Source organism: Onychostoma macrolepis, chromosome 23 (assembly GCF_012432095.1).
Source record: "Onychostoma macrolepis isolate SWU-2019 chromosome 23, ASM1243209v1, whole genome shotgun sequence".
NCBI classification, from domain to species: Eukaryota; Metazoa; Chordata; class Actinopteri; order Cypriniformes; family Cyprinidae; genus Onychostoma; species Onychostoma macrolepis.
In genome coordinates this window covers 8,740,015-8,754,296 of record NC_081177.1, presented here as the reverse complement: position 1 = coordinate 8,754,296, position 14,282 = coordinate 8,740,015, and the positions used below count along the sequence as shown (strand labels likewise).

The window sequence follows — 14,282 nt, the reverse complement described above, 5'->3', positions numbered from 1 at the left end:
TGCTTATGAAAATTTTTATCCTACATGTTAACATGCCAATTAAAGCTTTGCTGACTCTAACTCTATAAATAAATAGGCAAAAGTCTAGACACTCAAATTATTTCAAGCTGAAGTAAAATTAACAGTTTCCCAAATAATCTATTTTCTCTCTGGTGAAATGATCCTGCAGTCTTGGTTTTAGTCGAGTGATTGTTGAACAGAGGCCAGCTTGCACTCACTGGATCTTCATCCATGCTGATAATGCTGACAGAGAAAGCTGCATTAGCTCCGCTTCAGCACACAGCAGAGAAATGTGCGTGGAAAGAAACAGCGCCATCTGCTGCATCCTAAGTGGTGACCAGCTTCGGTGATATTTAATCTTACTAAACCATTATTATTAAATAGAGCAAACCACATCGTTTGAGACAAGTGTTTCATAGTCGGTTTATTTTGAATCTTTAATGCGTTTATTGTGTCTTATTATTAATGTATAGTAAAGTACATTAAAAAGCCCCTCATACAGACAATTACTTGAATGCACCTCTTCTGTGATGGGCAAGTTTTAATTTTCTTTCTAATATTTAAATATCTAGATGGCGTAACCATCCATAATTATATAAATATTATTTAATATTATTCTATTAAATATTATATAAATGAAAAGTAAATAGGCCTGCACTTTAAAAAACAAATTAAGTGTGAGTGTGTTAAAAAATACATTAAAAAGTTATTCGTATACAGACAATTACTTGAATACACCTCTTCTGTGAAGGGCATGTTTCAATTTTTTTTTTTAAATATTATTTGTATAATATAAAAATGTGTCTAGATAAACATCCAGAGATATGTATGTATGTATATTTATTTATTTATTTATAAATATTTTGTTAGTAGAAGTAACAGAGAGTAAAGCAGCGGCTCGAAAGTGTCGATGATGCCCCTGTTCGTGGTGCTGAAACCCCCTCGCGCTCTTCCTCCCTCCCTCCCTCCCTCCAGCCATCCCTCTCTATCCCTCCCTCTCTCCCTCTCTCTCTCTCTGCTCCTCTCTCACACGCACAAAATCCTCTGTCATGGCGTCTTCCAACAATGTTACTCCCACCAACTGTAGCTGGTGGCCCATATCAGCCATGGACGAAGATGGCAAAATCACAGACGGAGAGGAGAGTCACGAGCCCACGATAGAACACAAGCCATTCTCCAAAGACAGGCTCGTTCTGTACCACTGGACTCAGTCCTTCAGCTCTCAAAAGGTAAGAAAAACACAGCATGAAAATGGTGGGTGAATCTATACTATGCAGTGGGACACAAAATATCAGTCAGATAACATTGCGCTTTCTCTGGATGGATGCGTGTTTTATTGGCCTACCTGTCTGTTCTGTTGCGTCCTTTATGAAGACATTATGAAACCTCAGCAGAAGAAGGAACATTTTGACTTGACTATAGCTTCAAGTCCACTGCAGCCCAGCATCATCGATCAGTTGCGTGCATAGTGCCTATCAAATGGATTTGGGAGCAAATAAATAGCAGATGTACCTGTTTATAACGGGTTTAAGGCTGTCGTTGCAGAGTTGTGTGTTGCTTTGCTCTGGAGGATGATGGCACTCTAAATTATTCATTAAAATGAGGTAGCTTTGTGAAAAACAAACGGTGATTTCGTATTCTGCTGTCAGTTGCTTCGTGCACATTTCAGCCAGTGGCATTCTATGAAAAGATGCCTTTCCTGTCTCTCATGAATGTGTAAACAATGACTTTAACAATTAAAACTGACTCCCAACTTTTGCTATGTATTATTATAGGCGTTTTTAAAAATAGTACACTTATTTTACGTTTAATTCTTTTCCCAACTTCTGCCTGCTGTATTAGCAAATATGCATAATTTGATAAAAACACACACACACACACACACACACACATATATATATATATATATATATATATATATATATATATACCATGTACTATAATAATAATATTATATTATAAATGTTTCAAAATTATATATTCACTGAAATTGATTTTAATGATTATTACAAAAAACACTAGTGATGATTCTTTTAGTTTGCATTTTTTTCTAATTAAATACAGTTTTCTTTATTTTATGTATATGTATATGTGTGTGTGTGTGTGTGCGTGCATTTCACACATTTACACAAACACACACTATTATATATAGCCTATATATATAGAGAGAGAGAGAGAGAGAGACAGAGAGGCATTTATATTAAAATGTGCATGCTTATATGCATATATACTTATGCATATATTTAAATGCATTCAAAACTTACATTAACACAGAAATTGATTTGAATGTTTATTAAATAGATATAGCGTTGATGAAAACCGCTGGTGATGATTCTTTTATTTAAAATTTTTCTAACTGAATACAAATTTCTTTATTACAGATTATTGAATATATACATACACACATTCAATAAGTGTGTGCAGTTTAATATAACATTTATGACAAATAAATACAACATTTCAAACATTTCCACAAGCACACTATTATATATATATATATATATATATATATATATATATACTGTATATAGGCTGTGTGTGTGTGTGTAAATATATATATATATATATATATATATATATATACTTTTGTCTAAACTGTCTTGCATTCTTATATTATGCGTTAAACTGTCTTTCTAGGAAACACCTTGTAGTGTCATGACCTTGAGCACAAGGCTAGTGATGGCTAAATGGCTAAATATGACTGTCAACCCTTTTTTTTTTAAAGGTGTTGCAATATTCCAACGTATAGTAAAAATGTTAAATGTAGTGTGTGATGGCATAATGTACTTTATTACAAATTAGACATTCTTTGTCTGATAAATGTTTATTGTAATATGAAACGTCTTATAAAATTCACTGAATCACAAAGGAAAAGGCCTCATTATTTGGTGGAGTGTCCCACCAGGCCTCAGCCTCATGTTTGTTGTGCGAGAGACGCTTCTCTCTTCAGTCATTCTGCTGCTGGTGTTTACATGATTTGAATGAATATCACGTGTTACCTAAGCTAAACCTGACTCCTCACAACAATATTAAATTGACCAAAACATTGGTGGGGATCACATCGCAAAGTGATTCATTTTGCTGATTACAGTAGTTACAGACTTGCATGGAAAGCTCAGCAAAAAATCAATGACCTGCCAAAATTAATCTCCTATTTACTTACCAGCAGACTGAGAAATACAGTTAAACATTGCAAAGCTTGACACCATTGAGTGTGTCCTGAGACACAGGTTCTTGAGAAATTAGTTTTTGACTGATTTTTATTGAAATATTAATTGGAGAACATTTACTAGGAATGAGCATCAAAACAATCATGACATCTCAGAAAATAGACCTTTCAGTATCATTGCCTTGTGCCTTTGTTTTGGTCATGAATTGTATTTAATCAATGCGTCATCTTGATGAAGCTGTAAAAAGTTAAGCTGTAATGCTGGCTGAGTCTTTTTCTGTTGATTATTATGTGTCCGGGTGAATCCAGACATCACACCGTTGTTGTAAAGTGCCTCATCAAATGTGTCTATTGGCTTTGCAACACCTCAGCACAGTCAAAGCTGAACACAGCCTGGCATGCATTAGGCTTTGCTCAAGCTGCTGGCTGATGCTCTTGTCACTCATCAGTCAGAGCCTCGTTTTATCTTGATCGATCAATCTGGATTTGCAGTATCAGGCAGGATAGTATCTTTAATGCTACTTGTAACTAAAACTGAAAGAAAACTAGCTGCATTCCTCTTGTCCATCAAGACTTAAAGCAAACAGATATTCTTTCTAAGTGACTATTCGAAACACATTGTGTTGTTTAGCTAAATGCTAAATGCTAAATAGCTAAAGTGTCAGAGCTCAGCATACAAAATCTCCTTTGTTTTTATGTTGTATTTATAGTTACTACGTATATGTATAGTTGTTATAGTTACCTGCAGTAGACCTTAGGTAGCGAGTAAGTATACAAACAGGCATTTTAAGAGAAAAAAATATTGAGATATTGAGGGGGGAAAAAATGAATGACCCATTGGTTATTACTGCTTAGAGCCATGGGATGAACAAGAAGTAAATTAGACCTACAAGCAATAAAATGCTTTATTTAATCAAATTTCTAACAGCTAGCCAGCCAGACATTTAATTAAAACTAGAATGCCTCAAAACTCACATTAACACCGAAATGAATTTTAATGATTAATAAATAGATACAGTGTTGACAAAAACGGAGTAGAAAATCTATTTACTGGTTTGTGACATACGTAAATATAAAAAAGTGGGGTTCATCATCGGGGATGTGTCAGACCATAAGAGATGATGCTTTTTTTTTTTTTTGTCTTTTTGAATACTATATATATTATTGAAACCTGAACTGCTAAATTAAGAATTCCCTAGTACCTATTTTATATTTTATTTTAATTTAGTTCCATAAAAGTTGTTTGCACCGTGCTCTTCCGTCGCTTGATCTTTCGTTAGGTGCGTATATCCATTAAATCACTTCTAGTACAAAACCATGATCCGCACGTCTGTGTCCTTGTCCTATTGGTGATAAATGTAGAATAAAATGAAAAGAAAAGACTGTTTCATGTGAGTGCGGCTCATGCTATTTTATTTTAATGACATTTTCTTTTAAAGTCCAAAATAGTGATAGTAGTGATAAAATAGTCCAAAATAATTATTTTAGTATCATTCATTCATAAGATTTGAGTTTTAATTAGGTTTTAGTAATTTTGCTGTTTGTTTTTGTCATTTTAGTAGTTTTTTATGTATATGTCTACGCTAGTCAACATTTGAAGTGGATCACAACCTTTCATCAAAGATGTCCTAAAACCTAAAACCAAAATGCGTTCTGGTCTTAGGACAACTCTGATGAACTTTTTTGATCCACTTCAAATGTCGACTACTGTATATAGTTTTTATTATTTTTCATTTCAATTTTAGTTAATTTAGTACATCAAGTTAAGCTAAATTAAAATGAGAAAAAAAGCTGAAATAAAGTTTTTTATATATTATGTTATTTCAGTTAAAATTGATTTTATTTCAAGTAACAAAAATGTTTATTATTATACATTTTTTATGGTTTTAGTTTTAGTTAACTATACACTCTTAAAAATAAAGGTGCTTCACGATGCCATAGAAGAACCTTTTTGTCTAAATGGTTCCATAAAGAACCTTTAACATCTGAAGAACATTTCTGCTTCACAAAAGGTTCTTTGTGGTGAAAGAAGGTTCTTCAGATTATAAAAAGGTAAGGAAGAGATGGTTCTTTAAAGAACCTTTGACTGAATGATTCTTTGTGGAACCAAAAATGGTTCTTCTATGGCATCGCTTGAAGAACCTTTTGAAGCACCTTTATTTTTAAGAGTGTAATAACCCTTGTCCAAAATCCTAAAGCTCTCGGAGTCTTGAGGTAGTATGTCATGATGATGTTGTGTGTGTTTTGTGGCAGGTGCGTCTGGTGATCAATGAGAAAGGGTTGCTGTGTGAAGAACGGGATGTCAGTATGCCTCTCACTGAGCACAAAGAGCCTTGGTTCATGAGGCTCAACCTAGGGGAGGAAGTGCCGGTTTTCATCCACGGAGACACGATCGTCAGTGACTACAACCAAATCATTGATTATATAGAGACCAACTTCATTGGAGGTATGACTACAGAAAGATACCTTGCTTGTTACTGTACCAGCTGCTATGCATTATAATTTTTTAATAAAAAAAAAATATATATATATATATATATATATTCATTTTTATTTTTTTCCCAAAATAGCTCCAATAAGTACAAATATTTTTTGTAAATAAATAAGTAATTAGAGCTAAATGGCAAATCTGTACCAAGAATATGACAAAAAACTAATTTAAGAACATATCCATTTCTTCTCTAATTAAATTTATGTGAAAATGTGTGAAATATACTTTTGGAAATTCTACAATCCCAAATTGAGCAATCATTTAACTCTCTTAAACGCAGAGTTTAGTCAGTTATGCACTCTTCTTCACACACATATTCATTTTTATTTTTATTTTTTTTTTTTTTTTTTCCCAAAATAGCTCCAATAAGTACAAATATTTTTTGTAAATAAATAAGTAATTAGAGCTAAATGGCAAATCTGTACCAAGAATATGACAAAAAACTAATTTAAGAACATATCCATTTCTTCTCTAATTAAATTTATGTGAAAATGTGTGAAATATACTTTTGGAAATTCTACAATCCCAAATTGAGCAATCATTTAACTCTCTTAAAAGCAAAGTTTAGTCAGTTATGCACTCTTCTTCTTGGCCTTTCTGAACAGTATTACTGTGTTCATTTAAAAAAACAAAAAACATGCATCATAATTATATAGTGCTGCTTGAAAGTTTGTGAACCCCTTGCAGAATCTGTGAAAATGTGAGTAATTTTAACAAATTAAGAGAGATTATACAAAATGCATGTTATTTTTATTTAGTACTGTCCTGAGTAAGATATTTTACATAAAAGATGTTTACATTTAGTCCACAAGACAAAAAATAGCTGAAATTATTAAAATAACCCCATTCAAAAGTTTGGGAACCCTTGGTTCTTAATGCTGTGTGTGGTTACCTGGATGATCCACGACTGTTTTTTCATGGTTGTTCATGAGTGCCTTGTTTGTTCTGAACAGTTAAACTGAGCACTGTTCTTCAGAAAAATCCTCCATGTCCTGCAGATTCTTCAGTTTTCCTGCATCTTTTGCATATTTGAACCCTTTCCAGCAGTGACTGTATGATTTTGAGATTCATCTTTTCACACTGAGGACAATTAAGGGACTCAAACACAACTATTAAAAAACATGCAAGTATCTTCTGTTGCTCCCAAGGGCAGTACTAAATGGAAAAAAATTATATTTCTACAAAATAAGAAAAATTTGGACATCTTCATCCTGTTCAAAAGCTCTTAAAGGGATAGTTCACCCAAAAATGAAAATTTGATGTTTATCTGCTTACCCCCAGGGCAACCAAGATGTAGGTGACTTTGTTTCTTCAGTAGAACACAAACAAAGATTTTTAACTCAAACCGTTGCAGTCTGTTAGTCCTATAATGCCAGTCAATGGGCACACAATCTTTGAGAGAGAAAAAAACATGCACACACAAATCCAAATTAAACCCTGCAGCTCGTGACGATACATTGATGTCCTAAGACACGAAACGATCGGTTTGTGCAAGAAACTGAACAGTATTTATATCATTTTTTACCTCTGATAAGCCTCAATGTTCAACCATCCTGAGCTCATCCACAACATCCGGTGCGTGACGCATCAACGGCTCTGGAACATAGATATATATATATACATAGATGCCTCATTAGCGACGGTTTCTATGAGCCGTGATACGTAAGGATCTACGTATATATCTATGTATATATATATCTATGTTCCAAAGCCGTTGACGCGTCACGCGCCGGATGTTGTGGATGAGCTCAGGATGGTTGGACATTGCGGTGTATCAGAGGTAAAAAATTATATAAATACTGTTCAGTTTCTCACACAAACCGATCGTTTCGTGTCTTACGACATCAATGTATCGTCACGAGCTGCAGGGTTTAATTTGGATTTGTGTGTGCATGGTTTTTTTTCTCTCAAAGATTGTGTGTCCATTGACTGGCATTATAGGACTAACAGACTGCAACGGTTTGAGTTAAAAATCTTTATTTGTGTTCTACTGAAGAAACAAAGTCACCTACATCTTGGATGCCCTGGGGGTAAGCAGATAAACATCAAATTTTCATTTTTGGGTGAACTATCCCTTTAATGCATCGTGTTTCCTTCTGGAGCATATGCTTATGTATCTATTACTATAAACTATTTGACATATATAAATAATTGCAGTATTATAATAATAAAAAAATCCCAATGAGGAAATACATTACAGCACATTTTCTCAATTTACTGTAAAACTATGTTAGATAACGAACATATTTATCATCTTTCTTTTTTTTAAGTTTCATGTCAACAGTGCAATTATATGGTGACATTTCGAGGGTTATTATTGGAAACTGAAACTATTTCAGCTTGTTGACAAACCAACAGTTCTCATTTTACAATATACTAGTCAGCATTTAAAGTGGATCAACACCTATCATCAAAGTTGTCCTAAAAGCAAAATGTGTTCTTAGGACAACTTTGATGAACATTTTTGATCCACTTCAAATGCTGACTACTGTAGTTTAACTTGATGTATTTAAATAAAACTGAAATAATAAGTAATAAAAACTATAAAGAAATACATATATAAAAACAAAAACTACTAAAAATGACAAAAATGCATAATAAAATGACTAAAACTAACCAAAATGAAAACAGAGATAATAAAAACTATTCAAAAGTTTATTAAAAAACTATAATAATATCTCAATGATGCTAAAATAACACTGGCCATATCATGCCATAGAGTATTAAAGATAACTGCATTTGCCCTGTGTAAGCAATACAAATGCTAAATCACAATCAGTGTATAGTGCACTATATTTTCTCTCACATGCTGCATGGCTGGGTGTCATTCTGAATGTCTTCACAGTTTGAGTGTGGGAGTGTTTTCACCGAAGCTCGTCTCTGATCCAAGATCACTCACTCATTTAAGTGATAAGAGCTGAGCGTGATCACTTAAGCTCAATGAAAGAGATCGATGCAGACACTTCTGAACTATATTTGACGTTTTAGGGTGTCCAGACACAAATGTATCAGTAATATATTAATATATCTGATGCATCAATTTGATATGAAACTCAATGTGCATTTTGAGCACTGACTATTCTTTCATGTAAGTTTTTTTTATTTTGATTTTGAAACTTATAATTGCATTGCATTGCAAACACTAAAATACAGCTTAATTCATTCAGATAACTCTGAATGCATGAAATGCATTACATTTGTTTACAATGCATTACAATGCATAAACATTGAACAATTGGGCTTGTCAGATTTACTGTACAATTTTCATTTGCATTGTGGATGGTGTTAATGAGTTTATGTCCTAAATAACAAACTGTGAAATGAGATGAGGCCTGGTAGAGTGGACAAGGGAGATGTTCATGATGTTTGTGGCTTGGTGTTGTGGCATATTTCAGCTGTTTGTGTGCCAGGATAACAAAGATGTTTGATCTTGTATTTATCGGCTGAATTGATCTTGGGAGAGCTGCAGGTCAGCATGCTGGAGGTGCAGAGCAGTGTAAAATGGGATAGCCCTTTGTACCATCCTCTATCTGCCCCAGTGTAGTAACACTATAGGCTTATCTTTACCAGATATGACAGCTTTTTCTCATTTTGTCACTGTTGTTGACACCAGACGTTTGACTAAATCTGACTTCAGTCTATAGATTGGTCACCAAAGAGACAGACATCCATAATATCTGAATAAGCTGCTGCTAGCATTTCTATTCATCTTAAGGCCAGACACATTAAATAATAGTCATAAAATATTATTTTTTGAAATAGAGAAGTTTATAGAACTTTCAGACAAAATATTTTTAAAATTGTATATGTTTTTTTTTTTTGAGTATCACATTTAATACATCAGGCTTCTGTGGCTCACATAGAAGAATATGAAGCTCATATTTGCAGAGGAAATAACTGAAATATGCAGTTGCTGATATTTATATGGCCAACAATTAAGATGAAATTTTGAAAGCTTGTAATGTAAATCAGTGAGACTTTTATAACAGACATAAAATGCATATAAATATTATTTGTCAATCTATATCTCCCAATAGTAATATGTCTTAGTAAGATTATATTATAGTAAGATTTAGTTTTGTGATCAGAGCTCTGTAGTTTTAATTGTGATGGGAAAACATATAAAGCAATGCAATACAGTGATGATAGATATATAAATAAAAGTTCATCAAAAGCATGATGCATCATATTTGATATTCATATTTTAACATGATTTTTCAAAAAGTGTTCATCTTAAAAGTTTTTCTTAGGTTAACTATGAAAATGAGAAAAGATTTCAGAGTAAAAACTAAAAAGACAAGTGTACCATGACCTGAGGAATTATGAAAAAGGCCTTTTACTATCAATCAGTCATGTAGTAGATAGTCTGCAACGTGTTTTTTTTTTTTTTTCAAAATTTTGATCATATTGATAATTTAGAGGCCTTGGAAATTTGAAATGTTGCTTGCAACATTTTTGTTTGTGTTAATATTTTTGTTTTTGTTTGAAAATAAGCAGGCAAGCAGGTTAATCATATGACCAGATCAGAAGAGTCATGGCTATATTAATGTATATTAAAAATCTTTTTTGAGTGTGTTCTTCTTTTTTTTCTGTCAGACACAGTAGCCCAGCTGATTCCAGATGAAGGAACTCCCATGTATGCAAGGGTACAGCAGTACCGAGAGCTGCTGGATGGGCTGCCCATGGATGCTTACACACATGGATGCATCCTGCACCCAGAACTCACAATCGACTCCATGATCCCAAAGTACGCCACTGCTGAAATACGTAGTAAGTGATGCTGCAATTCAGTGCACTATTAATTTTTTCTTTGTGAAATACATAGAAAGCAAAGCATCTGACTTGCAAAACCTGCTTAGTTTGGAAATTGTTTTATTTCTCAGATTTCATGTTTTGAAGCAAATTGCTGTCTCAAATTTTGACTGTAAACTGGCATGGCATCCTCTCACTAAAATGCTCTAATGCTGGCCTATTTATACAGAGTCCATCGATATTGGATCTACAGTGCAATGCAAATTAAGCCAAGGAGTTGATCCAGCCAATGTGTTGCAGCAAAATAAATTATGTCACGAAAACCCGGCATAATTGCAAATAAATCTCTTTTATAGTTCATAACTTGGAGTTCCTATGATAGGTGTTGTTTATCACATTGACTGCTGTGATTTTATACATGAAGTCTTATTAAATTCCTTAATTAGTTGTCAGGAACATTAAAAATTTGCAGAAAATAGTGCCAGTTAACAATGTGCTACCCGACAATGTTAACTATGAATAACTCATCGTGAAGGAAATACAAAATCTTCTCAGTTTTGGGGGTCTTTGAAAGCTCTTTTACTGAACTAACAGACTTTGGTCTGATTTCTCTCAGGACATTTGGCCAATGCGGCATCTGAACTGATGAAGTTGGACCATGAGGAACCCCAGCTGACAGAACCATACCTCTCCAAGCAGAAAAAGCTCATGGTAAGTCAGCGGTTTCACTACATACATGATGTGTAGCACATTTTGGATGGATACAATAGTATATATTTTGTCCTAGCTGAAATATGAAATTAAACTGCAGTCATATCTTAGCATGAAAATAAAATAATAGATTGGCCTTGTCTTGAATACTTAAAACTATATTTTGTAGGCAAAGATCTTGGACCATGACAATGTGAACTACTTGAAAAAAATTCTTGGTGAGTTGGCAATGGTGCTAGACCAAGTAGAGGCAGAGCTGGAAAAAAGAAAACTGGAATATCAAGGTATGTTTTCTGTTCACTTAACATTTAACAATTAAAATAAAATAACCCTAATAAAATAAACTTACCTTATTTAATTTTATTAACAAAAAATATATAACCATAATAAAAAAAATAAGCTTATTTAATAACATGTTTTATAATGACATATTTTACAAAAAATTAAATAATGAAATTATATAAATAATTGATAAATAAAATAAAAATGTAATAACCTTATTTCATATTGTTTTATTCAAATAAAATAAGGTTGGTGTATTTTATTGTATTTATTATTAAAATAAATAACGTTTTTAAATAACATTTACCCTTTATATATACCTTTTCTTTTTGAAACATGATCTTTGATTAAATATTCAATTATTTTTATAGGTGCATTTTGTCATGTAATTCCTGTAAATCATAAGAATTCACATTAGTTTTGTCTGTACGCATGTATTCATTTTTTACATTATAAATATTAGCTTTGAGACAGTGTTATTTTAGTATTTTTTGAGATACTGTTATAATTTTTAGTTTATTTTTATATTTTCTGTTTTTAATTTAATTTTAATGAGAAACCCTGCTTTGGGAACTGTTGTTTTTGATCTTACAAGTCATATTTCCTTTCTGCACAGGTCAAAAGTGTGAATTATGGCTTTGTGGACCTACTTTTACACTAGCTGATATTTGTCTTGGAGCCACATTGCACAGGCTCAAGTTCTTGGGACTCTCAAGGAAATACTGGGAGGACGGGAGCCGGCCGAACCTGCAGTCATTTTTTGAGCGGGTGCAGAAGCGCTACGCTTTCCGCAAGGTGTTGGGGGACATCCACACGACCCTGCTCTCTGCAGTTCTACCCAATGCATTCCGAATGGTAAAAAAGAAGCCGCCGTCCTTCTTTGGTGCGTCCTTCTTAATGGGCTCTCTCGGGGGGATGGGCTATTTTGCCTATTGGTTTTTAAAAAAGAAATACATGTAGTGAATGTGCTCTTGTAGTGTTTTGTGTCTGTGTATCTGTGTGACGTTTGAACTTTTCGGTAATACTGTTTTACGAGAGCAGGAAAAACAAGACAATATACAGAGATTAACACTATTACTTACTTGGGTGAATAATTAAATAAATATATAATGAGAACATTCCAAGACTAGGAATTCTTCTTAACAGCACCTTCTCTGGTAATGAATGCCTTCATGACTTTTTTTTATGATTTACTGGTTTATTTTATTCATGTTAGGCTTGCATACAGCATAATTATGTTGTGTTGTTCTGTCCAGATTATAAACACTACACATTCTGCCATTTAGGACACCTGTAGGTGTAGTTGAAGTTGATTTGGTTATATGGCACAGCACAACGGCCAAGTATATTATATGCATAAAGCCCAAAATAATGTTTATTAATCTACCCTGAATTCTCAAGCATTCGTATTTTTGTATGGGTTTCCAAACACTTTGCACTTCTAATTTGAAGAAATTCAAAATTATCAGACTATTCTGCAAAACTTTTCAGCATTTAGTCATTCACTTTTTAGTGCAGATCCCAGCTGAAACACTATTCATCAGCAGAATGCAACACATCGCTGTTAGCATGACAATTTTCTTGTCTGAAACGGTTTGCTTCTGCATTTGGTGAGAGGAATCAGTTCTAGCAAACATTTTAAACGCCTACATTTTCAGAATGTTACACTTTACCAAGAATGCAAAAACCGAAAACACTCAAGAGAACAGAGTGTTCCTCATAAGACTGCCAATTCAAGCATTTTCTTTCCTATTTAACTGTATTTTTTCTTTTTGTTTTATCACTAGAAAAGTTGTCAAAAGTATACCGAGTCACATGATGAGTAAAGTTCTTGAAATGGAGGTGGTATAGAAATGTGAATGTCAAGTTCCAGTTCTGAGCATAAAAGATAATGCGATATTTAATATGACAGCAAACACACCTTGATGTTCAATAGAAAAATTAGACTTATAATAAAAATCAAATGGTCATTTAAAGTAGTATATCCATTTTACGCATTCCACTGTTTAATTTAATGGGTTTATAACCAGACAATGATAGGTTTTTCTTTCTTTGTTTTCCAGTAATGTTCACTTATACATTTAAACTCAGCTTGACTTAGAAAAAACTGTGAGAGACCATTAACACAAGAAATTATTTACATTATATGAGAGATCTATACCACCTCATACACAAGCCATATACAACTGTGAAGATGCATTAATACTCTATGATTTCATTTTATGTACTGCTGTTAGTCATTTTCAATACTATAACTACAACAAATGTACAGTACGATGTCTGAGATTAATTTCTCAGCACCTCAAAACTCAGAAATTTCCTTGATCTGGAATGTTTGTTGTAAAGTGGCGAACCCTACTCTAAAACTGAATGACTGAAAGTTAAATTAATACATAAGAAATATATTGATATCTGTGGTCATTAGACTTCACAATAGATTTTTTTATTTTGTAATTTTTATTTTTATATTTTTAAAATATGCATTTATTTACAGTGCTTTCTAAGATGTTTGTTCATGAGCCTTAATTTGTTCAGTTGCCATCGATTTCAATAAATGAAAATGCTTACCTTAACTTCTTTGTATGGTATGTGTGCAGCTCAAGCTATAGATAATTTTTTTTTTGTTTGTTTTTTTTATATTTTTTAAAATAAGAAACACATCGCAAGCTGAGCATTTCCTTTGTGCTTAAACCCAGTTTATCATCATTCTAAACCACACTCTTGTTGTGTCCTGGTAATTTTAACCCAGAGAGAATATTATTTTTCTCAAAAATGCTAGTTAATGTTATTGCATTGGGCAAAAACTTACTGACAACTCACAAAGGGTAAAACAACTCCCAACCAAAAATGAAAATTTTTGTACCTTTTAAAAAAGTT

At 33.0% G+C, this 14,282-nt stretch overlaps 1 protein-coding gene across 1 annotated transcript; it reads left to right on the top strand.

Moving 5' to 3' along the window:
- Positions 1–961: 961 nt before the first annotated feature.
- On the top strand, positions 962–13,966 carry gdap1l1 (ganglioside induced differentiation associated protein 1-like 1). The gene is made up of 6 exons (XM_058763546.1): positions 962–1,229; positions 5,423–5,615; positions 10,257–10,430; positions 11,029–11,123; positions 11,293–11,407; positions 12,022–13,966. The coding sequence occupies exons 1-6, from the start codon at positions 1,050–1,052 to the stop codon at positions 12,363–12,365; spliced, it is 1,101 nt and encodes a 366-aa protein (XP_058619529.1). The 5' UTR covers positions 962–1,049; the 3' UTR covers positions 12,366–13,966.
- Positions 13,967–14,282: the final 316 nt, after the last annotated feature.

What these genes read in the sequence shown, in the direction of transcription:
- gdap1l1 (XM_058763546.1), top strand. Translation starts at nt 1,050, where the DNA reads ATGGCGTCTTCCAACAATGTTACTCCCACCAACTGTAGCTGGTGGCCC. An exon ending in CGCCACTGCTGAAATACGTA is followed by an intron (nt 10,431 to 11,028) that starts GTAAGTGATGCT and finishes GATTTCTCTCAG; the next exon opens with GACATTTGGCCAATGCGGCA. An exon ending in AAGAAAACTGGAATATCAAG is followed by an intron (nt 11,408 to 12,021) that starts GTATGTTTTCTG and finishes CTTTCTGCACAG; the next exon opens with GTCAAAAGTGTGAATTATGG.